The sequence below is a fragment of the Poecile atricapillus genome, chromosome 4 (assembly GCF_030490865.1).
Source record: "Poecile atricapillus isolate bPoeAtr1 chromosome 4, bPoeAtr1.hap1, whole genome shotgun sequence".
Classification (NCBI taxonomy): domain Eukaryota; kingdom Metazoa; phylum Chordata; class Aves; order Passeriformes; family Paridae; genus Poecile; species Poecile atricapillus.
This window is the reverse complement of record NC_081252.1, coordinates 30,511,789-30,535,409: the sequence shown is the minus strand read 5'-3', so window position 1 is coordinate 30,535,409 and position 23,621 is coordinate 30,511,789. Positions and strand designations below refer to the sequence as shown.

The 23,621-nt window shown below is 39.8% G+C and overlaps 1 protein-coding gene across 1 annotated transcript in view; it reads right to left on the bottom strand.

The window, feature by feature from the left end:
* ENPEP (glutamyl aminopeptidase) overlaps positions 1–16,672 on the bottom strand; it is a 34,140-nt gene extending 17,468 nt beyond the window's left edge. Inside the window, exons 1-6 of the mRNA XM_058838004.1 lie at positions 15,767–16,672; positions 10,875–11,016; positions 7,917–8,048; positions 3,709–3,829; positions 1,398–1,552; positions 653–766 (exon numbers count right to left, since the gene is read on the bottom strand). Of these exons, the coding sequence (XP_058693987.1) occupies positions 653–766; positions 1,398–1,552; positions 3,709–3,829; positions 7,917–8,048; positions 10,875–11,016; positions 15,767–16,431 (1,329 nt within the window). The 5' untranslated portion in view covers positions 16,432–16,672. The remainder of the gene's footprint in view (positions 1–652; positions 767–1,397; positions 1,553–3,708; positions 3,830–7,916; positions 8,049–10,874; positions 11,017–15,766) is intronic.
* Between the last annotated feature and the right edge of the window lie 6,949 nt (positions 16,673–23,621).

Here is a 23,621-nt window from a genome sequence, read left to right as displayed (position 1 = left end):
AGAGTATAACGCATATTTAAGGCTAACTTCTTTGCAACGCCCTTAAAGCGTCTTGGCAGAGTCAGCACTTCGGCTATCCACGGTCACTACCTATTTTTGCTCTGTACAGAATAGAGATTGTCTGAGTTGGAGCATTTGCAATGACACTTAACAATGCTGGCAGAAGCTGAACGGGAATCCAGTATTCTCCTTGATAATAGCCCAAGCTGTGGAGACAGGCCCAGGTTCCCAACCCATACCAGATCAGATAACAATTCTAAGTCCCATGAAGAGAGTACAGCCCAACTAAATAAATACAGGAAAATCTCCATCTTTCAGAGTTAGACCTTTAAGCAACCCTGAGAGTCTATTAAGGCTCTGTCCAGAACCCACCTAGGTGTTATTTGCCATAATAACCAAACACTTGACTCACTTGTTAAAAAAGAATGATTCTTCCCTGCAGACTAAAACTTCATGAAGTTTACTTTGACTAGTTTCAGGCCCTAAAATAGGTAGGTGAAAAACTTAAAACAACTTTTTCTTTATGTTGCACCACACTGTGTTAGTTTTCCATAAATATATTTTAAGTCTTCATCATCCTTGTCTAAATTTTACTCCTTTCTGAAATGTTCCTCCCAGCCCCGCCAACCCTCCACAAGGCAGAAATAATTACCATTTGCCAACTTGGTTCTGCTTTATTTGCTCCCAGGAACTCAAAATAACTGGCAAATCCTTCATTTAACCACAAGTCATCCCACCAGTCCATGGTTACGATATTTCCAAACCACTACAATTATAAACATAAAGATGCAGGTTTAGATAAATAGTACATGTACATTTCAGTATCTCACATCTGCATATAGAACATTCATTTGCTTACTTTTTTCCTGCTGCCAGATGAAAATTATCATAATTCTGGTGTTTGAATAGGAATGAAGGCCTTGCCTTGTGTTAAAACATCACTTTTATTATAAAATTACATATTACTTAGAAGATTGCTAATGACTCATGTGCCACTGAAAATATTTTTAGTTTCTTCCTCTTGCTTTGATGATTTCTGCTTTTAAGGATATGTTTTCAGACAGCCTCCACAGTGTTTGGTTGTCCCTGTTTGCCTGCCCAAAAGAGACATCTGCACACGTAAATTAGTTTCTCTAAGACATTTTAGACAGATTTTCATAAACTGGCTGACAATTTGGGCCCAAGCATCTAACTTCCTGAGAAAAATTCCAGGGCTGTAGTCATGGTATTTTGAAGCTCTAACAGGGATCTGTTTTAACATGATGTTTTGCAATCAGATTTTGAATACATGTAGAAGATCCTGAGATGCAGTTAATGACAGTATTTTCAAGATTAAAATGTTGTGACTATGTATGTGAAACACTAAAAGTAAAAGCGACTCATGGCCTAAAATATACCTGATGAACGAGCTCATGGGCTATCACAGCAGCTACTCTCTGTTTGTTGGATGAGGCTGACTCATTAGGATCATACAGCAGGTTTGTTTCTCGATATGTGATCAGCCCCCAGTTCTCCATAGCACCTGTCCCGAAATCTGGAATAGCTATTTTATCTGCATTAAAAGAAAGAGACAATGATTACCACTGTATCCCTTAAATCAATTAGCTTGTCCTCTCTCTGTGTATTTACAGCCTTTTTTGCTTACCATTAGTGATTCTGGCTTACTTCTGTGGACTGCAGGCTATGCTATGATCTGTGTTCAAGAAGAGAACCGGCCTAAAGCAGATGATAGCAAGTGCCCTGGCTCTGCTGAGATTAACAGAGGAAGGATCAGTTGCACTTGCTGAGGATCTGGCCTAGGAGGTGATGCTATGTCATCTCCTGGGAACGTGCATATCATACATTACTTAATTTTGGCTCCAGAAATTAATAGTATTGTCTGGGGACATGCTATAGGCAGTAAACCTTCTGCAACTATTTGTAGAATAATGAAGCATGACATTGTTTGTCACACTGTTGTAATAAAAATATTTATTGACGTGTTAACTGAAGTAAATCCCCCATGCAGTGAACAACATCTGCTTCTACGCCTGGCAATTTGTGGGGGTCACTCATTTATGGCCAGTAATCAATACAGGTTTAAATGAGAATTGCAGACTCAATTGAACTGGCATTTTCTTCTGCAAATAATGACCACAGGCTTTCTATGTGGGTTAGTGAAAAAGTACAGATGGATTTAAAACTGAATAGAATGAAAACCCTTCACCCCGCTCCAACAGAAGATAGGAATTAATTATTTTAAATTAAACAACTTGATTACAGAATCAAAGCTGGTAGTTTGTCAAGGGCTTCAATGACAGTCAAAATGAGGATACAAGGAGAAAGGTAATGCCAGAAGCCATAAATCAATGTGAAATACAATATTTAAATAAACCATTATGCAGAAACATATCTGATTCACCAGGTTTGACCTGGATAACTTCTAAAAATAAGGAAACAACATGGCAAGTCAAGGTTACTGATCAAACATTCTGGTCATTCTGGGAAAACCAGTATAGAATCTACAAAAGTATCTATCCTGACATTGCTGACCTGGAGATACCAGTCCATCCTGCCACACAGACAGGCCTTTATCCAGATGCTGCCATGGCAAAGTCATCAGGGTTTCATGACAGTGAAAGTTTGAATATAAAGCACAGGTGAGATATAGTACCTATTTTTACTGGGGACCAGTGTGTGAAAGAACATCATATTGTACTGGTTTCCCTAATTCAGTTGTCATTGAAATGTGAACATATTTATAGTAAACTCAGGTGCTGTTTTGAAACGAGGAGGTAGAAGTCTTTGTTAAAGTAACATAGGTTAGCCTGATAGGTACAGGCACAAACAGCCAATGAAAGGTTTGCACAGCATTATTAATTGTCTTCAAAGTTTTAGGGATTTTTCCCCCTTATATTGTCTTGTCTTGTTTGCAGCTGGTATTTTTGCATCCTTTTAAATTCATGAACCTAACTGAATCACCTCTTTGTAGGTCTTAGGAGGGAGAATTTCCAAAACTCTGATTGCATTCTCAGCTTGATTTTTGTGCATGTTAAACTGCGTGAATCAGATCCAGAGTCCATTTCATGCTAAAGGATGTCCAAATGCACTACCTTATCTTTGCTAGTTTTGTAACCGTGGGCAAAATTTGAGAGTGTGCCCACTCTTATTTAGTCCCAGATCTTTATTTAGCTCAGCAGTAGAAACTACAAATTATATGCTGGACCACATTCATCTTTCTAAAAAGTGGATACACACCCACTTTGCACTAAGGTTAATAAATAATATGACATACTCTCTGGCAGTTTACATCTTCACTTATCTCACTGCTGACTTTTGTCCAGAAGTTCACATGGAAGTGGTACATATTTTTCTGAAACTTCTGGCTCTGTTTTAACTCATGATGGTCCTTTGCTGATGACACCAATGCTTGCCTTTTTTTTCCCACAAGACGCTTTAAAATAAACATGCCAGGACCAGTTCTTCAGTTCACCAAACTGAACTGTGAGAACTGGTAACTAAACAGTAACAGAGACCAACTCATCCATCATGACATTTAGAAACATCTTGAACTACATTGGTACAGTTTTTAAAACATCCTGACATAATATCAGCGGTTAGCAGCCAAATGCTTTCATGCTGTTTTCCACCAAAGCACAGAGTTCTGTAAGAGCAACATAACCACAACAATGAATTCACAAAATGAAAAATATAAATGTTAATAATCACCTAGTTTTGGAAGGGAGTAGCTCAAATTAAAGTACTTTTCGAAGAAGTCGAATACAATTTTTGTTACATCTGCTGCATATTCTGCTGTGTGTATTTGCTGTGGCTGGGCGTAAACTCTCAGCTGTAAAATACAGAGACACAATTAGAAAAGTTTTCAGTTAAAAAGAATCAGGTGTCAAACACTGAAAAGGCATTTAGCATACATATCAATAACACTGCAGGTTTTTTCTGAGACTGGCCTGAACACTGAATTCTGTTCCCTATCACATTTATTTAACAAAGTTTTTCAAGTGCTGTACATAAGAGAGACCAAGTCAATATATGCACACTTTCCACTGTTCGTCTGAAGTGTAAAACTAGCAAGACCCATGTCCAGAGGCTCACAGTGGCCAAGCTTGGAGCAGGACCTGATTGTATACCAGCCCCTACTTCCCCATGGCCTGGTTTTGTCAAGAAGGAAACTGGGAAAGCACAATCAAATGGGATCCACTTGTTCTGAGCAGTTCACTGATCTTGACTGATCCCACAGATCAATCTTCAGGAGCACATCTGTACTGAAAAGTGTCAGAAGCCCATAGCATCTTATCTTACTCAGCTTCTTCGTACCTTTCCTATGTGCTATCATTATCATTTCCTCTTGTCCTTGTATATTTGAAGATCTCAAACCCACTGAAGACAGTGCATTTACTAGATCTGTGACGCTTCCCAGACATGCTGGCCTGTGCAGGTAGAGTGGCTGTTTGACCAACTGTGTTGGGCCACACAGCCACTCAGTCTCAGCTTTGGTGCCTTCTGGGCTGCTGCTCCCCAGGAAATCATAGGCAAAAATCAGTTCTCTCTTTTATGACCAGGAAAGTCTGGGCAAACTTGCATGTTTGGTTGCCCTGTGTGTGATGAGTGACCATTTCTGTGCTCCTCCTGTATATATAAAATGCAAAAAATAATGTGATGAATGTTGGCCTTTCTATCCCTGAAGCCTGGTCCCTGGGACTGCTTTGGCTATTGTTGTCAAGCAGTAGGAAAGCTCTGGAGGACTAGAATTTTTATGGCACCCATGCCCATGATGAGGAGGCCTACAACTTGAAAAAACCTTTTGAGAAGTCTTTACATTGTGAAGACAACATTTGAGCTCAGAATTCATGGAACCTTTTAGGGATCTTTCCCTCTGTCTCTTTGTCCCAAAACCTGCTGGAGCTGTATGTTGGCTGTTCTCTTCCCCATCCCTGAAAATCTCCAGTGTGGATTAGAGATTTCAATATGGATTAGGAAAACCGATCTAACTCATTTTGCCAGCTCCATGACTCTTATGAATGGGACACATTCATCTGACTTCACTGGTGTGGCTTGTTTACTCCTTCAGTGCTGTCTTACAGCCAGGAGTTTAGGGCCCAAGCAGAGAAAAGGAGCTGGTCTATTCCAGGAACTGTTTTGGAAACTGACAACACATTGATTTCAATACCATAAATTACACTTCCTCCAATGAGAGGGGAGGATGGGAAAGTGGTCAGAAATAAAGCTGAAACAAAAACAAAACCAAAAAACCCAAAAAAATAAAAAACTAACAAAAAAAAAAGCTTATGAAATTCAATCGGGAATCTATTCCAGCCAGGGGATTTCCCCCAGGGTCAGTTTGCAATTACAATCTGCAATTTCCATTTCTGTAAGCTCTTTACCCAATTTAGCAGTCTTCAGTCCCCTAGCTGATCCATATTAATGGTTTCCAAAACCTTCAGCCTGCACTAAAACTGACTTTGGGTTTCATTTGTATAATCTCCTCTGTGATTTTCCAAACCAGATATTCGGTACCTGACAGGTAATCAGCTCAGGAGCATTGTTTCCAGCTGTAGGCACATTTCCCACCACTGATTTAATGAATGTCTTCATTAGGGCTTTCAGAGTTACTGGCAGAGTTTTAAAATAATTTACTATGTCATGTGAGCTGTATGCTCTTGCTGTTGTTTATGAAAGTAATTTATGGATCAAGTGGATACTTTCTGTTGAATGAGAGATTTATTGTTAGAAATTTACACAGCAAACTATGGAATGTTCTTTTTAGTAGTTGGTGAATCTAAATGCCTCATTGTTCAGCTGGTCTTCAAAATTCTTGGACAGGAAGCCTTGGAAAGGCTTGGAAAGGTTAGAAGAATAATTTTCTATATATATGATTAACTTTCTATATATATGAATAACTTTCTATACATATTATTAAAGCCCCTAAAGATAGCCTGGTTTCCCTGGGGAAAAGATAATTTTTAGTGATGGGTCTTACGCATGTGTTTTATATTGGTAAAACTATGTCCATGTTAAGAGAAAGGAAAGTTATGATTTTAACCTCACTTAAACCCCAAGTTTTCTAGTGCAGGCAAGTCCTCAGACATTGTTTAGTGAACAGCATTAATAAAATATGTAGTAACATAGGCTTGAATTAGAAGATGTTTCTTCAGGCAACCTCTGTACTGACACGAATACTCCAGCTTCTACACACACACACTTTAATTACCATGTTTCAGTGAACACTCCCTTTTATTTAGAAAAACTACAACCAGTCAGGAACATTGTGGGCTGTACTGTTTTGCTTGGGGAAAAAAACAGTGACCTCAGGGCCTACTCAGGAGCGTGGCATGGACAAGTAGTGAATGTTTAACTTCTGCACGTAGAAAACAGTGTTGCACACTTCTTCAGTACACTTTTCCCCCCACTGCATTATATTCTGCACAAAAATCTAGACAAATTCTGATTTTTAAAGGAACTGAACTCTAGAGGATATCTATTGAGACCAAGTTGTCGAAGTCCTGTCCCTGATAATGAGTGGATCAGCTATGCTGAAGAGCATTGGTGAACAAAATTGTGTGACTGGGAGGCATAAAAATGTACTCCTGTGAATTACTTAGCCAAACAGCAGAGAACTAAGAATATTATATCTGTATCTCAAACCAGGCTCTATTTGCTTATCTAAGTGTAATTTAGCTTTAGTTATTTGTCAAGTAGATAAGCATATAACATGACACTATTGAGGGCACAGAGAGAGGCCTCTGCACAGTTCTGTGACAGGAAGCCTTTGCTAAGAGCTGAATCAAACTTTGGAGATTTCTATGTGACAGATTTTAACATCAGTGAACAGACTTCAGTAGGGAAGGATATGATGAGCTTTTTCAGTTGAAGAAACTAAGGAAGAGCTAGCTTGCTAAGGGAACAGTAGCCTGGCTGGGGTTTTATTTTAGATTCCCTGTCCATTTGTGACATTGTCTCCAGAAAACAAGGAAAGCACTGCTAGCTCATGTGAGCGACAAGACTCTGTGCTACATAAGGGGAAAGGAAGGGAAAGAAGCAAGGGCATATAGCCCTAATGATCACTCTATGTATCAGATAAGAAAAATATCTAAACCAATAAACAATTAACATCAGGCTGAGTATCCCAAACTAAGTTTAGGCTAAATGAGGAGTTTCTGTTGAGGGGCAAGTTGTATTTTGGATTTCAGTTTGTGATTTAATATAATGTCTTGGGATCTCTTCATGTCAGCTACACCTTCAGGAGATTTGAATCTTAGCAAGAAATGGATTGGCCTGCATACTGCACCTAAATGAAGGACCTATATTAATTTAATAGATTCATGTTCAAACCTATTCACTTCATTAGGGGATCTACCAAATACCCACTTGTTTAGGCAGACACTATCACTTCTATACTTATTTTTACAGAGCTTACACTGGGCAGTTGCCTGTTGCCACTCTTGTAAAACAAAGCAAGCCACTACATAATGGCACACAGCATTGTAATCCTGTGTCTCAGCGTATAGGCTGTAATAACATCAAGTACAATTCACTCTTTTTAACCCACAGAAAACTATAAAGTATTCATGGCCTGTAACTCTCCTGTACTCCCTAACTTGTACATTCCTTCAGTCACTGGGCTTCGAGTCAGAGATGAATTTGGAAAAAGAGTGATCTTTCCTCACCTGTGTGCTCGTATGGGAGGTACTAACTTGGCCCTCACAAAGATGGGAGACAGGGAAGAACTGCAAAACACTCTGTAGTCAAAGTCAGAGGGACCACTGTGAACACCTATTCTGATAAAATAGGCTGCATAAAATAAACTACAGGAAAAGGAAAAATATGTCACTGATTGTATAAAAAGATATTTTTAAGAAAAAATGCAAATCAAGGCATATCTACCATCTGAACCACATTCAGGCTGCAGAAGGACTTACAGGTTTTCCACTTGCTGATATTCTTTCTACCCAGGCAAACTGATGCACTGCAAAGCATACCAAGTAAGTGCTCATGGGGACCGACTTCTCAAAAGTTGTTCGATTCCAGCCATCACCAAGCTGTACAGTTTTCTGCAGAAATGCAAAAGTAATCAAATTGATTTTTGAAATTGCAAACACATGCATAGGAGTACAATATTTGTATAAAGGCTGCAACTGCATAGGAGCAACAAATCACCTCTCCAGGTCCACCTCTTCTGGCATTTCTGTTCATGCTGAAGGCATGAGAACAGACAAGGTATTTTTCTTCTACAATACATGAAATGGTACTTTGCTTTTTTGGCACTAAATATCCCTTGCTCTAATTTTCATCAGGGATTTGAAATCGTTAACATGAACAGAAATTTTGCCAACAGGAGTTTTCTGGTGTATGTTGTGTTTTGTTCTGGCAATAGTTGTGTAAAATAACATCACTTTGGACAGAGCAGAGAAGAGACTGAATTCTCCCTTCTCTTAAATACATTAATCACATTTTAAGTCATGATGGAGGGATGCTGTCTGGTATAGAGACCAGTCTAATAAATCTATCCTGAACTAATTCAAATACAAATGAGCACTGCTAATTGGTGGGTTGCCTAAATATACATAAAATTTAGTGTTGATCATAGTTTTTATTTTGCAAATAAATTTAAAAACATTCCTGATTTTCCCAGATGGTTTTTCCTTCAAGTTTGCTGACAGCACTAAATAGGAAGCGGTAGACACTGATCTCTTCTTTCCCATGACCAGTGACAGGACTTGAGGAAAGGGCATGAAGTTGAGTCAGGGGAGGTTTAGGTTTGATTATAGGAAAAGGTTTTTCACCCAGAGGGTGAAACCTGGAACAGGTTCCCCAGGAAAGTGGTCACAACACCAAACCTGACAAAGTTCCAGAAGCATTTGGACCATGCTCTCTGGGACATGGTGTGACTCTTGGGTTGTCCTGCACAGGGCCAGGAGTTGGACTTGATGATCTTGATGGGTCCCTTACAACTCAGCTTATTCTGTGATTCTATTCTGAACATATATTTCTTCTATTCCTTTTCTTCTATAGTCTGGAAACTTTTGTGCTTCTGACTGGATGACTAACTTAAATAGAACAAAAGCCAAAAGCATATAAAAGACATTAGCCTCCTAGAGATACAGTGGTTCATGAGAGTTTTTGTTATAAACAAAATATAAATAAAGCACAGACAGTTAATGTTACAGGTAATATAATTCCATGAGCAAAAACACCTATTCACAGATATATCCATAATCCCTTTTTGAAAAGGTATTTGCAATTTTCCACTCACTAATTTTCCATTATTTTACCCATTTTGACTCTGTTTTTATATCTTTTGTTATTTCAACAAAGTCAGGACTTGAGTGTAAAAAAAAATTGAAGAAACTCAACTCCAGTAAAAAAAACAAATGAAATGTATAAGATTCTGATTTTGCTGATTGGATTTTGCCATGCTGATTACAAAGCTCCACGCCACCCAAGTACTACAGAACATGTAACATACAGCATGCCTTGCATTTACAAACTCTTACATTTCCATACGTAGAAAAGATCTTTCCCAAAGTTCTCTCACTACTAAGACCAGAGCTATTGACATTGACCAGATGAAAAAGTTCCCTGCTATAATCCCTTAGTCAAACCTCAGTATGAATTCAGCACAACCTACATTTTCTTATCTGTACTTATTTTTTAGCAAATCAATTAAGAAGCAGTAGTTAGCCCTTTGCAAGCTTATTATTGTAGATCCATAATAGAGGCAATGTCCACTGGTCAAGCTGTAAAATAAATCTCAAAACACAATAAATCTTGATAACATATGGTGTTATCCCCTTACTTCCTTGCTCGTACTCTCACTTATCTGAGGTCTGTGAGGAAAGGTACTGCAATCTCCTTTCATGTGTTGTTCATCAAAGTGCCTGGTGGCCTTCAAGGTATCATAGAAAGATTTTTAATAACAATGGGTCAGAGCTTTAGATGTACAAAGGGTATGGATGCATCTGTATCAGCCTGGTAATAGATATCTCAGCTGCATTGCTAAGAGAATGAGTTTAGGGGACTCTAAATTAAAGCAGACCTTTGTTTTCTGGGTGGGGGAGTGTTTGGAAAAATGCAAATGCCAACAGCCTGGAGGCTGGAAGCTCTTTTTTTTTTTTTTTTTAAACTTGGCACTTTATCTCCCACTTCGGAACTTATACAATGGACTACACATTCAGTTGAACTATTCAGTAGAAACTCTCACATCTGAAAGCCATTCAGACTTCTTCCAAAAAGCCCAGAAGTAGATAATTGATGCCATTGAATTTCATGCAAAATTTGGAATTTGACATAGTAGGTCTAGAAATGGGTTATTCAGGAAATTATAGACATGGTGGAATGACAAACGTCCACACCCACGAGCTGACAGATGGGGCTTCAGATCCTCCATTATTAAAAGGAATAATCCTAGTCTTTCTGGCTAGCAGGATTATTTGCCATTAAATTGTGATCAGCAGATCCCTGTTCTGGACCATTATGCAGCTTTAGTGATTATTTCAGACTTTCCATGTGGGAATCAGCTGTCTTTCAGAGTACTCATTCTCTGAGCCTACCCAGTTTGGCTGAAGAATCTGCCCATATTTGTTTATAGTTAGCAGGGAATGCTCACCTACAACATCTCAACAGAAGGTCAGCTGGCTAACAACAGAAGAGATGTTTCATTTTTGCTTTGGATTTGACTCTGTGCTGCCATGTTGTGTGCTAGTCCTCTCCAAGTCCTAACCAGCCAACCAGTTCTGTTCATGGAACGTTTATTAACCCTGAATTTTACAGTGCCTGAGTAGTAGAGTCTGTGAACATGCAAGAACCTGGCAACCCACATTACCTTTCAGTGGCTCTACAGAACCCTTCCACTTAGGCAGCAGTTGGGAAATACATACCTGTACTGGCATGTTAGAAAGCGCTTGGTACACATCTTGATGGATGATGGATATGTTGTATGTTGCCTTTTTGTTTGGCTCGTCAAAGCAAGGAAATGATTTCCGTGCATCTGTTGGCTCATGATCAGTAGCTGCAATGCTCCTGAAACAAACAACACATTGGCAAGACTTCATTATATGGCTTTGAAATCTTGTCTGCAATTTCTAAGCATTTTTTAAAATGATTTCACAAACTAAATTCAGCTACAAATATTTGTGCATATTTATCCATTCATAAAAGCAGGTTCCATCAGAAATGCATGAATTGACATTGCATAGTTTATCTGTCAACAAAATTCTCTAGGTTTCAGAGCAAAAGCTAATGCAAATTGCTTATCATCAAATATTTTTAGGAGACAGGCAATAAGAGAGGCATGACCTCTCATGCATAGTGAAAACTTTGCTCACCCTCCTGCTGAGCTTTCCCATTGATTTATGCACCTAAAATAAAGAACTGATTATATCACCTAAAAGGAATAAGTCAGTCTATGAGTTGTTTACCCACTACAGCTTATTTTGGGATTAGGGTCTCGAACATCTCCTGAAGCGACACCTTGAAATTGTGTAAATGCCAATAAATCTCATCCTGCTTGTGTGTTTCTTTTTCTGCATTTACCACATTCAGTTTTCTCCTGGTGCACTTATGCTCCCCTGACTCCATTTGTGAAACTGCTGGAGAAAGCATGGAAAGTTCAGGTGAATATCCTAGTACATAACTGATGCTATGCAAGCTGTGTTGGGAGGGTCATAAAGTCATCTCAGTTATGCACAACCAGCTGGTGGAGCTATACAGTAGGTGCCATGTAAAAACATAAGGTGAAGGTTCTGAGTGTTCATATTGTGCTTGCTTCTCTCAGTGACATTGGGTTCCCCCATTAATGACCCACACAGTGGCAGAGCATATTCTCCAGTGATTGATGGTGAAAGGGATCACAGATGCTCCTTCAATTAATCTGGAATGTCGAGCATTTTCTGACAGCACTTCTACAGCTGCTCCAACTATATTAAGGTAGTTTTTCTTTCCGAAAAGTAATTAAAAGTGTACCTCATAAATTACAGATCTGCAGCAATCTGACAAGCTCACTTGACAAACAATTTTTCAATGTTTCTGTTGCCCTTGGCATTTCCCTGTGATGGTTAAATACTAAACTGGTCATTAGGAACTTGCAGCAGCAAGGGTCAAGCCTGACACAGGTAGTATGTCTGGGTTCTCTCCGTTCATGTTCCTTGGAATAGTAACCCAAAGGTTCATGGGCAGAAAGCATAATGAACTTTCACCTTAACATAATTTCAGACTCGGTAGAGTTTTTTTTTGCTTGGTGCATTCTTTGCTGTCACTCTCTACTTTTCATAGGATTCGAGAGCTATTTCACAATTAAGTTAACTCCAAGCCTCCAGGGCAATACTTCACTGCTATTGGTTAAAAACTTGGCTATATATTTTGACACATTTATATCTTGTTCCTACAGACTGATAACACTGTGATACATCTGTTGATTTATAAGGTGATAATCCATCTATCCTCATAAGTTTGTGGAGACAGACAGACATTAGGAGTAAAAAACCTCAGCACTACCCTTCTTATAAACTAGATGATGAGAACTCCAGGCTATGGCATGCATGGAAGTGGCAATAGAAACATGAAATGTTGTAATTCACTTTAAAATGGCATAATGTAGTTTTTAGATAAGATTTTCTTCACTGCTTGGTGGCTTCCACTCTTGAAGTTGATGTCCAGACCTTTAAATATGAACTAGAGTTGACAGTTGTAAACATCATAGCAATAAGAAGTGAAGATCTGGCTGAGACTGCATCCAGCTGTTCTCAAAATAAAAGAGTGATGGACTTAGATCCATGATGAATTTTCTTTTTTTCCCTCTCCCCTGAAGTACAAGGCATTAGTGTCAAACCCCTCTTCCCTGAGCTAATTAAAGCATTTTTCTCAGAGTCTGAAAATTACAACTCATTGGTTCTTCTGAGAAAACTTTCTCCTTGAGGAAGAAAATCAGCAGTGTTACTTTTGCACACAGAAGAAAAATTTTCACTTCTCTATTCAATAAAATCATAAATACATCCCTCTTAGCCATGTGCCAGCCTCCTGTTCTCTTATGGACAACAGAGGGAATTCCTAAAAAAGGGAAAGCATACCTTGTCACTAATAGTGGTGCAAAAATCAAAGCCAGCTGCTATGACATGTTTGTATTATTTTTAATAATAAGGAAAAAATACAAGGGGGCTTTAGCACATTCCTTGCGAGAAACTAATGACTTGAATAACCCAGTACACCAGCCAAGGACTCTTCTTTTGCTCCTTTCAATAAGATCAGAAAATATAAACGTAAGGTAGTTACGCTCACTGCTTTATGTAAAGTAGGGAAGGACTGTTATTCCATTTTCATCAATGGGGAAATGAAATGCACAGACAGAGGAATAGTTTTACCAAAGGCCTTAAGTGCTTATGGCTAGATTTAGGAACCCACGGAAGCATCTAGGCAGGTCTGTGTCCAAAATCTACATTTTCAAAGTTTCTGCTTTCCTGTTCCCTACCTGCATATGCACATCAATTTAAATAGTCATGATTCCAAGGTGTCTCACAATCTGCTTCAGGGCATGTCCAAAAGCACCTTTTTCCTGATGGGGATTGTGTGATCTGTCTGAACAGGATCCCCAAATGAGGTGTTCTCCCTAAGCCTCTCAAGGATCCCAGACTTAGAGGCATGTTCAGCACATCTCTACCTGTTATCCACAAAGTGTGGTGGGAGATTTGAATCTAAGCAACAGCAGAGCCTGGACATGTGCCCAGTTTGTAAACAAAAGGCCTTATAGCTGTGCTTTGGCAAACCTTTGCCTTCACAGATAAACATCTGGGGAGCAGCTCAGCCCTAGGAGCTGACTTTCAGTGTCATTAAATCTCTCAAAAGCTCCCACTGCTTCTAACACTGCACAGAAGGGATAATAGAGTAAGTTAATTACATGTTGGATCTCCTTTTTACCTCAGCCCTCTTCTCTTTAACATCCACTATTAACAGACTTGTTTGATCATTGCTGTTACCTGATCCGATTTGCATTTAGTTGCAACACGACAAGAACAGAACTATTTGGGTTGAAATTTTCCAAGGATGGTGTCTACCTCAGGCAAAGGCAAAATAAAAATGTGAATTCCAGTCAGCATTATTTTAAGGAGAAAGCTGGGGGGAAATGTGTTTTTAATCAGTAATAAAACCCTTCCCTCACTGTCCTTCCTCACCCCATCCTACCCCCTACCCTCTGCTCATAGCAGCAACTTGGCTGATGGTTACTTTACTTTCAAAGCTGTACTTACTACTATCATGTACATCACCTCTGCCACCCCCACAAACAACCTGCCCAAACTCAATCACATGAAAAATATTTCAAAATTTTCACTCATTAAAGCCTTTCTGAAGCCTAACAAACTCACACCTTCAAGTTCCTTTCTGTGTTGAGAGTTTTCAGACTGCTGGTTAAGATCATCCTTGCAATTGTAGTTTCCAGCATTCTATTCAAGATGTAGGAAGAGTCAAAGTGAGCTCACATTTTATACTTTCTTTAGTTTTAAAGTCCTCCTTTCTTCCTGGTATCAGATACTCGGCCCTTGTCTACCTATACTCTCTTGATTTGAGGGACAGGCACTCACCTCTCCTGCTCTGCAACTCAGAAGACCTGTGTTCTGGTCCTGCTGTTCTGGGGTTATGACAGACCTGGGGCTATAAATGCAATATCTAGATATCCTTCACCAATGTAAAGGAAGTAACACACTTCAACTTAGAAGGATGCTAGGAGGTTGCACTTTAAAACAGCTGTGGAGATGTCAGATGCTCTAAGTATGAAACCAAAGCTACTCTAAGTATAAAACTAAAACACCTTGTAAGTCAGAGCAATGCTGAAGTCCTAGATGGAGGAAAAGCTCATGACACCATTGTCCCAGAAGGGCAAAGAAATGCCATGAAAACACATCAGTGTTTGTCTCCATGCTTCTGCTACAGGGCCTTGTAAAAGTCTAGCCAAGTTTACCTCCCAGCTGTAAAGGCTGGAATGAGTCTCTTCAGAAATGTAAATATCAGAAAATGGGTGAGTGTCCTCTCCATACATTAACTGCGAAGAGAAGCCTTTGGGCAGTGGGCAATGGCTTCTTCAAGCTTCCACCTTGAAGCAGTGCAAACCTGGCAAGTGCAATGGGTTAGCTGAACTGGTAGAGGCTCTTGTTATATATATCAATATATCAATACTGTTGATATATTAATAAGGAAGAGATGGAGCACCAAAAACAGAAAAAAAACCCAAAAAACAACCAAAAGTAAAATATAATCCCTAATTGTTTAGACTTTCCTACATATAATTTAAACCAGCTGCAAGAGAGACAGGGAAGTTCTGGTTTGAATATTCCTTAGGTTTACAAAACCAAGGAGGTATGCTATCAGGAAAACTATCAGAACATTTTAAACCAAAACTGTTACCTTGGGGATAACAGGAGAGGGTGTTATGTTATGTTAGATAGTTGTATGCTATTTATTCTACTATAGAGATGAAAACAGGCCTTGATCTCTCCAGCTCTCTGAGGGAGTCATTCAGTTCAAAGGTAAGCTCAGACCAGTAGAGTTTGACAAGATTTTTCAGAATAATAGCAAACCTCTCATCTCTCCAGCCCACATTCACTAGTCAGAAGCCAAAGGGTTTTGAATACAGCATCTTCCTTAGGGGAATAAGCAAACTAAAAAACAACCCAGAAATGCCAGCAAGTTGGTGAGAGACAAGAGTGAAAAGCTGAAACAGGAATAGAGCAAACCTGAGCAAGTAAAAATAGAGAATAAAGTTTAATAAATAAAACTGCTTTACTTGATCTGTCCGTTCTCAGTATAGGTGGTCCTATAAAACCCAACCAGCGAACCATTCAGCCAGCCTTGAAACTTCAGAGTGAGCACATAGGGATCACTTTCATCAGTGACAGGGAGCTCTGCTGCTGCCTTCATCACAATGTATTCTTGTGGCTTGTACTCAAAGCAGTCATTCAGAGCAATCTGCTGTCCCGAAGATTTCCGGAGTGTGGGTATTTCTGTAACCTTGGTCTCTCGCAGGTGAAGCCACAGGGAGCTGGTTGGTTTTTCCAAAGCAATGGATATACTGACTGTCCCACTGTAAGTGTCTTTCTCCATTTCAGGCTTGATTTCCAGATCATAATGGACAGGCTTGACATAAGTGGGAAGCCTAAAATGTCTCCAGTCTCCAGTCTCATCATTCTTGGAAGGACAGGGACCCAAATCCACTGGGGGAGGAGGCTGTTCTGCTGTTGTTGTTGTTGTTGTTGTTGTTGTTGTTGTTGTTGTTGTTGTTGTTGTTGTTGTTGGTTTCTCTGTTGCCTTTGGAGGTTTGGGTCTGCTCAATCCCACACCAAGCCCCACAGCAAGTCCTACAACAACCACAACTCCACAGATGATAGCCACATGCTTTGTCTTAATGCAGTATCTCTTGGACTTCTCATCCTCAAAATCCATGCCCTCCATCTCTGCTCCTAGGTCTGTTCTCAGAGCAAAACATTAACCACAAAAAAGCTTATTAGCCACTTCAGCACTTGCATTCAGTAAACTCAGCAGTCTTGGTTTGTATTTTAATTGTGTAGCTATAGCTGTTCTCTGCTTGTCTCCCGCACCTCGCTCTCCACGAGACACTCAATTAATTAAAGGCAACATGCATTTGGAGGAAACGTGATCAAAAGAAGTGCAGCTGGACTGGGAGACGGAGGGAACTGACACAGAAGAACATTGTTTCTGTCGTGCTCCCCTTATAAGCAGTGCAACCCCACCCCCAGCCCCTCCTGTTCTGGCCTGAGTTAAATATAAAACAGTGCTATGTTAATCAGCAGTCAGGAGATGATCAGATGCCAAAGCTCTGTCAGCAGCTTTCAGAAGGAGTTTGCAGATAGAGGTGTAACTGCTCCAAACCCTCAACCTTCGCCACTACATCTTCCTTTTTTCCCCTGCTGTGTCTTGTTTAGGTTTTTGAGGTTTAGGGGGTTTTTTCCTTCCTCTTACTTACAAAGATTTCCTTGAATTTCCACCCTATAGTTTGTGAAATGACATCTCAAAACTTGCAAAAATCACATATATCTTTCAGCTGTTTCCCCTCTTTTCTGGGCTCATTTACCTTTGCCGAGTAACTCAAGGCAGTCACAGACAGATGAATGCACAGTGGAACAATAAATTTTGATCACTGCTTCAAACTTTAAAAGTTGTCTAATTCCTCTACTCCTCACAGGGACAATTTTCCAGGAGATTGACCAAAACCATGCATACAAGCTGGTAGCCTGGGATAGCATTGCTTTGTTGGTCAGCACAATTACAGTGCTGCCTGTGAACCCTTGCTGTGAGGGACACTTCTAAGTATGATTTGTGCACTAAAGAACTAATTTACCATTTATTGCTTGTCATCACAATGTGGCATTTCATTGAAGCAAATTAATTGAATAGAGCCTGATTCTGCTTGAGGGAACATTTTGTAAGTAAGGTCTTGCTAAGCCTGCAAGCAAGATGCTGCTAATGTGGTATGAAACTGAGCACAGTGGTAGCCTTGACCTCGTTTGAAACTGGACTAAAGGAAAATAGTATAGAATAGAAACATCAGTCCCCTGCATCTCTTAACCATATTTCCCCACTTATGTAGTCCACTTGAGTAGATTTTTTAATCAGGCACATCAGTTTGGCATCATGCCTCCTGATTTAGTTTATTAGGAGGCATTATGATGTTACAGTTCTCTGACTACTTAGCCTTTCTCCTCTCCTCTCCTCTCCTCTCCTCTCCTCTCCTCTCCTCTCCTCTCCTCTCCTCTCCTCTCCTCTCCTCTCCTCTCCTCTCCTCTCCTCTCCTCTCCTCTCCTCTCCTCTCCTCTCCTCTCCTCTCCTCTCCTCTCCTCTCCTCTCCTCTCCGAACCTCTCCTCTCCTCTCCGAACCTCTCCGAACCTCTCCGAACCTCTCTGAACCTCTCCGAACCTCTCCGAACCTCTCCTCTCCTCTCCTCTCCTCTCCTCTCCTCTCCTCTCCTCTCCTCTCCTCTCCTCTCCTCTCCTCTCCTCTCCTCTCCTCTCCTCTCCTCTCCTCTCCTCTCCTCTCCTCTCCTCTCCTCTCCTCTCCTCTCCTCTCCTCTCCTCTCCTCTCCTCTCCTCTCCTCTCCGAACCTCTCCTCTCCGAACCTCTCCTCTCCGAACCTCTCCTCTCCTCTCCTCTCCTCTCCTCTCCTCTCCTCTCCTCTCCTCTCCTCTCCTCTCCTCTCCTCTCCTCTCCTCTCCTCTCCTCTCCTCTCCTCTCCTCTCCTCTCCTCTCCTCTCCTCTCCTCTCCTCTCCTCTCCTCTCCTCTCCTCTCCTCTCCTCTCCTCTCCTCTCCGAACCTCTCCGAACCTCTCCGAACCTCTCCGAACCTCTCCGAACCTCTCCTCTCCGAACCTCTCCTCTCCGAACCTCTCCGAACCTCTCCTCTCCTCTTTCTTTTTTCAGATGGATGAAGTTTCACCTGAATGGATATGGATTGATTTAGGTTTTAGAATCAGTTAGCATATGCTTCAAGTGAGATGCACTAAACTGGGGAATTTCACCCAGTCTGTTTAGAAATTTATATGTTTGTAAGCCATCCAATTTGCATCAGCATACTGTTATTTTTATATCATCTTGTTTTAAAGGCAAAGGTTTCCTACAGGAACAGAGAAATAGAACTGTCTTTTTTTATTTTTTTTTTCTTAGATCATCCCGTTTACTCTTACTCATCTATTTTCAAAAGTGAGAGACTGATGAAAAAAAAAAAAAAGAAGCAGAAAGCTAAAAATCTGTTTCACATTATGCCTGTTTTTATTGTTTCCCATTTCTTTGCTGTGATCAAAACTAGATATGACATGGGAAACCAGTGCCCTTTAATAGATTGAGTAAGAATTCAACTTCTAGCAGCAGGGCCAGCACTGAAGATCATAGTCTTAACATTTAAAACCATTTCAACTTTTCTTTTGTTCTGATTGGGCAGGACAAGGAAAAAGAGTTACAACAGATTTTAAAGAAGACATCTTTAGCCAGAGCAGGCCATAAGTGATGAGACAGTAAATGTGTCTTGATTTCAGACATGGCTTTTACATCACTCCTGATTTTATTTTCCTAAGCCTTTTCTGTTACATTTTTAACCTGAAGATGAAAAATGCTGTTAGAACTTACAGACTGCAGAGCAGGTTATTTACTGTAGTTTTGAAGACACTTGATAATTTCTTCACTGGTAACAATTACCTTTTTCAGGAAGAGCTAGAAAACAAATGTGGATGAGCTAGTCCTAAACAGTAAATATATATGTATTTCTTATCTTAACCTTTAAAGACAATACTAGTAGTAAAGTCCATTGCAAGCTGTCAGTCAGTAGTGTAGTTATACACAAGTTCTAGTCATACACAAGATCTTCTCGTTGTAATAACTGAGATTCCAATCTAGTTGCAGCCAAAGCTAGATGTATTTCTGATATGGGTAACTATGAGCAGGCTTACTCCTCGCACACCCGAAACGTGCTTTGTTATGACACTCCTGCAGTCAGCCAGCAGTGCTAACAAGCCTCCCTGCTGCCAGTGACCCAATATACATGTCCAAGGATAAACAGGGCCCAAACTGTAATTCCTCTACACAGGAGCAATGCAGGGGGCCAGAGCTCCCAAAAACAACGCTAGCATTCCCCCTGTTTGGCTGTCTCCAGGAAGAAAGGGGCAAGGAACATGATCTACCTCCCCTGAGAGAACACATGGCCTTCATGGGCAAGGTATAAATACTCTGGTTACCCTCTCCCCACCCTTGTAAGATAGTGCATTCCCATCTAGAAAATCAAAGAAAACTTCCCCCACGCTGCTCCAGCACAAACTACAAGCAAGACTGCAGGCAAGTGTTGGCCAAGCTTGGATTGCTTGGATTGCTTTAGTTTATCTTCTAGAAATGAGATTTAAAGAGTCTTTGCAGTCACCTGGGCAATGCTAACACCTGTTAAAATTTGTTTGGTGTTGATTTTTTTATTCAATCAATTTCACTTCAAGCTAGGATTTAGTTCCCAGTTTGCACCAGAATTACCACAACTAGCTTAACCCTGCCCCTTTGGATACCTAAAATGCAGGAGGGTATGGAATTGCCCTGCTCTGCCATGACATTGCTGGTGTGAACATGTAGATGCTTGTAGGAACAATACCCAGATAACTTTTCAGACAACTACCAGGAATGTAATGAATGCTAATTTTTGTCCACAAATTGTCAGCCATTCACTTCTAATGCAATTTCCAATTTTAAGTATGGAAAGTGGAATAAAATTTCTGCAAGTGACAGCCAGGATAAACACTAGGAAAGACCTGCTCCAGGCCTGCAGGGAGATGTCAGATACTCCCAGGATATCCTTAATTGAAGCTGACAATGAGAAAAGAGCTGCTCTGTAAAGCATCAAAGTCATGAAAATAAATGAAATATAGTAAAAAAAAAAAAAAAAAAAGGAAAAAACTCCACTGCAACTCACAACACATGAAACTCCCTGGAGCCAAGTCATCCTTGGAATAACATGTAATCCTTACTGGGCCAATGCCAAGGAGCTCTTTGTCTCCCTGTGTCCAGGGACTTTAAGGCAACATGAGGGCAGCAGTCTAAGGACCTATGATTGCCTTCTGCTCTCTGAGATGCCCTTAGTGAAAGATTTTGGAATAATAAATGGATCCTTTCTGCCTCCATCAGGAGGAATTTGTCTCTCTTTATGCTAAAATGACCCTCGTTCAATTTTTCATTTCAAAATAAGAAGACATGAAGCAATTTTCTGTCATGACTGCTTTCTGGCACAGCTGCACTTGTAGATTTCTCCCCTGTGGACCCCTACCAAAAAAATCTTTAGGACATTTATTTCAGAAATATGAAACTGGTTAGAGTGTTGTTCCACCAGGTCAGAAACAAACATTTTCAGAAATTATTCCCTTGTGTCTGTACTGACTGATTTTGTTTCTATCTTTTGGCTTTGAATCCTATAGTAATCATTAATCCCCTGGAGTTCACAACTCCTAGTAATTACTGGCTTGCAGTGGTACTTGTTCCACTCACAATCTTTTCTGACAGTTTTTAACTCCAAAACAAGTTCTTTCGGGTTTCTGTTGTTTCAAAGTGCAAATGTTTTGAACTGGCTTGGGAAATTCATGATTTCTTTAGCCATAATTGTTTTCCCATTCAGATCTTTAAAGTCTGGACTCAGTTTGTGGGATACTGTTGGAGGCAGTGCCTTGGGAGGACTGCATTATTTCCTGCTGCAGACTGACAAGTTCTGTCTACAATACACCAGCTGAAGTGCAGTGCAGCCCCACAACTTATTTTGGGTTCTGCTGTATTCCCCCAGGAGGTCAGTGCTAGACATGTTTATCACTAGGGTCCAGGCTGAGGGGAATTACCTCAAAGTCTATTCTCAGTGAAGTACTGTGAGTTACTGTTAGCACAAGCTTTGTTTCCTTGTCTTTTTTGTTTGTCAAATTCCTGGATGTAGATTCTGTGCCTTGAAATATGAATGGCATCTATTATATTATTTATGTAAATAAAGCAAGTTAAACTGCATTCATTTGGTTTGATCTATCATATCATGTTCATGATAAGATACCTTGTCATGTATCTTATCAAATGAACACTTACCATAAAATGGTAGAATGGCTTGGGCTAGAAGGGACCTAAAGGATTCGTCTCAACCCTCCTGCCATGACCAGGGACATTTTCCAGTAGATCAGGTTGCTCAAAGCACCATCCAGCCTGGCCTTGAACATTTCCAGGCATGGGGCGTGTCTCACCAACGTCACAGTGAAGAATTTCTAATATCTAATCTGAGCCTACACTGACAGTTTAAAGCCATTACCCTTTATCCTATCCTTATATGCCCTTGTAAGAAGTTCCTCTGCAACTTAATTATGATGATATGGTTTGATGTGATATCTTGTAATATTCTATTATAACTATTACCTATATCTGTTATACATTATATCTTATATATCATATATCATATACCATATATCATATATTAATTATATATTATAACTATTATCTATAACTATTATCTAACTTCATCTTCCACAGCATTTGTACCAAGACGAGATTCCTTGTTTTCTTCCATTCTAATAATTAGCCTTTAATACAAGACCATAGTAGTCTGGATCCTGGTGAATACAGTTTGAACTTTCCAATTCTACCATGTTTTATTATTTTTACATTTTTGTACACTTTTTCTTATCAACATTGGCCATTAAAATAGTTACAGTTTATGGCTATGCACTCTCTACTTTCCAATGTCTTTAAAAACATGCCTGAGGACAATTCTACTGTATCAACAAAATATGATTAAACTTATAGAGAAAATTTTTTCAAATCACTCAACATGTATCTTGTTTAACCAATTCCTAAAAAAAAGTGAGAAACAAGCTATTAAGGTGTAACTTCCAGGATACATTGGCATACCAGCAGGTCCAAATGAAAATACTGCATTTTAGAAAACTGGGAAAATTAAATACTGCATTTTAGAAATTCCGTGTGAAATTCCTTGATGAACCTTTTATCCTCTAGAATGAAAAACTTGCTTTCCACTCTCTTCACTTTGTTTTGTGAGGGTGATGTCTTACAAGATTTCCTCTCTCCCCTTGCAATTCAAGACACTACTTTTAATCCACCTGATATGAGCTGCAGTTCCCTGAGGTGCCACCTCTGTCCTCAAGCATGGCTGTGTCATTCAGTATGCACCTGTATCGGTCTATGTCTAGAAAGGAGAGCACAAGAAGGAAAGCATTTTGATGGAGGAGACATGTAAAACTTCCTTCCTACCTTGACTAGCCCCAGCCTGAAACTATTGACCTTCAGGGAGAGCTTATTTGTACTTGCTTTCTCCTTTGAAAGCCAGGGGAGGTTCAGAGGCCAAAGGAGTGAAAAGAAATCATCAGTCAGCCCAGTAGTGGTGTCTGCTTAGCATGGAACAGTCAGTATTAAATCCAAGTATGATACTGGCTTTGTTGAGCAGGTTATGGAGATTATTACTATGGAAAACAGTATTTTCAGTTGAACCCATTTTCAAGTAAATTGTGGGTTTCTCATCTTACTAGAAAAGGTACGGTGGAAATAAAAGAAATCATCAAACTAACTGGCAAGGCATAATGGAAGAATCCATCTTCCTTTTAACCACTAAAAGAGATTAAGAGACTGAACCTTGCACTCTTACAACTACATACTCTAGGGGCAATTCCCTAACAGTCAATAGAAAACTAGTTAAGAATCTGAAAAAGAGCAATGGTATATAATATCAGTGTAAAATAATGTGTAGCTTAAGTTATGATAGCTTGACTATGCCGTCATATAATAGCAAGGAAACTCATAGGAATTTCAAAGGTAGTACACTTGGCACAAATTAGAAGGAAACCTTTCATGTTATTCTCATATATATCTCATGCATGGTAGCATTCATAGTGAAGGGCCACAGATGCTGTTATGAAGCATCTAACGCCAGCCACTGAGAAGCAGAACAGTAGACCAAGATTTCTGATATCTTCTGCTGTATAAATTCATGTGATCCTTTACTGCTGAAGCTGCACCAGAAGTTATTCCAAGTTGCAGATAAATAATTGCTCATGTGATTTCCAGCACTAGGAAAGTCTCTTAAATGAAACCAAGTTAGTGAAAGAGGATACAGCAGTTT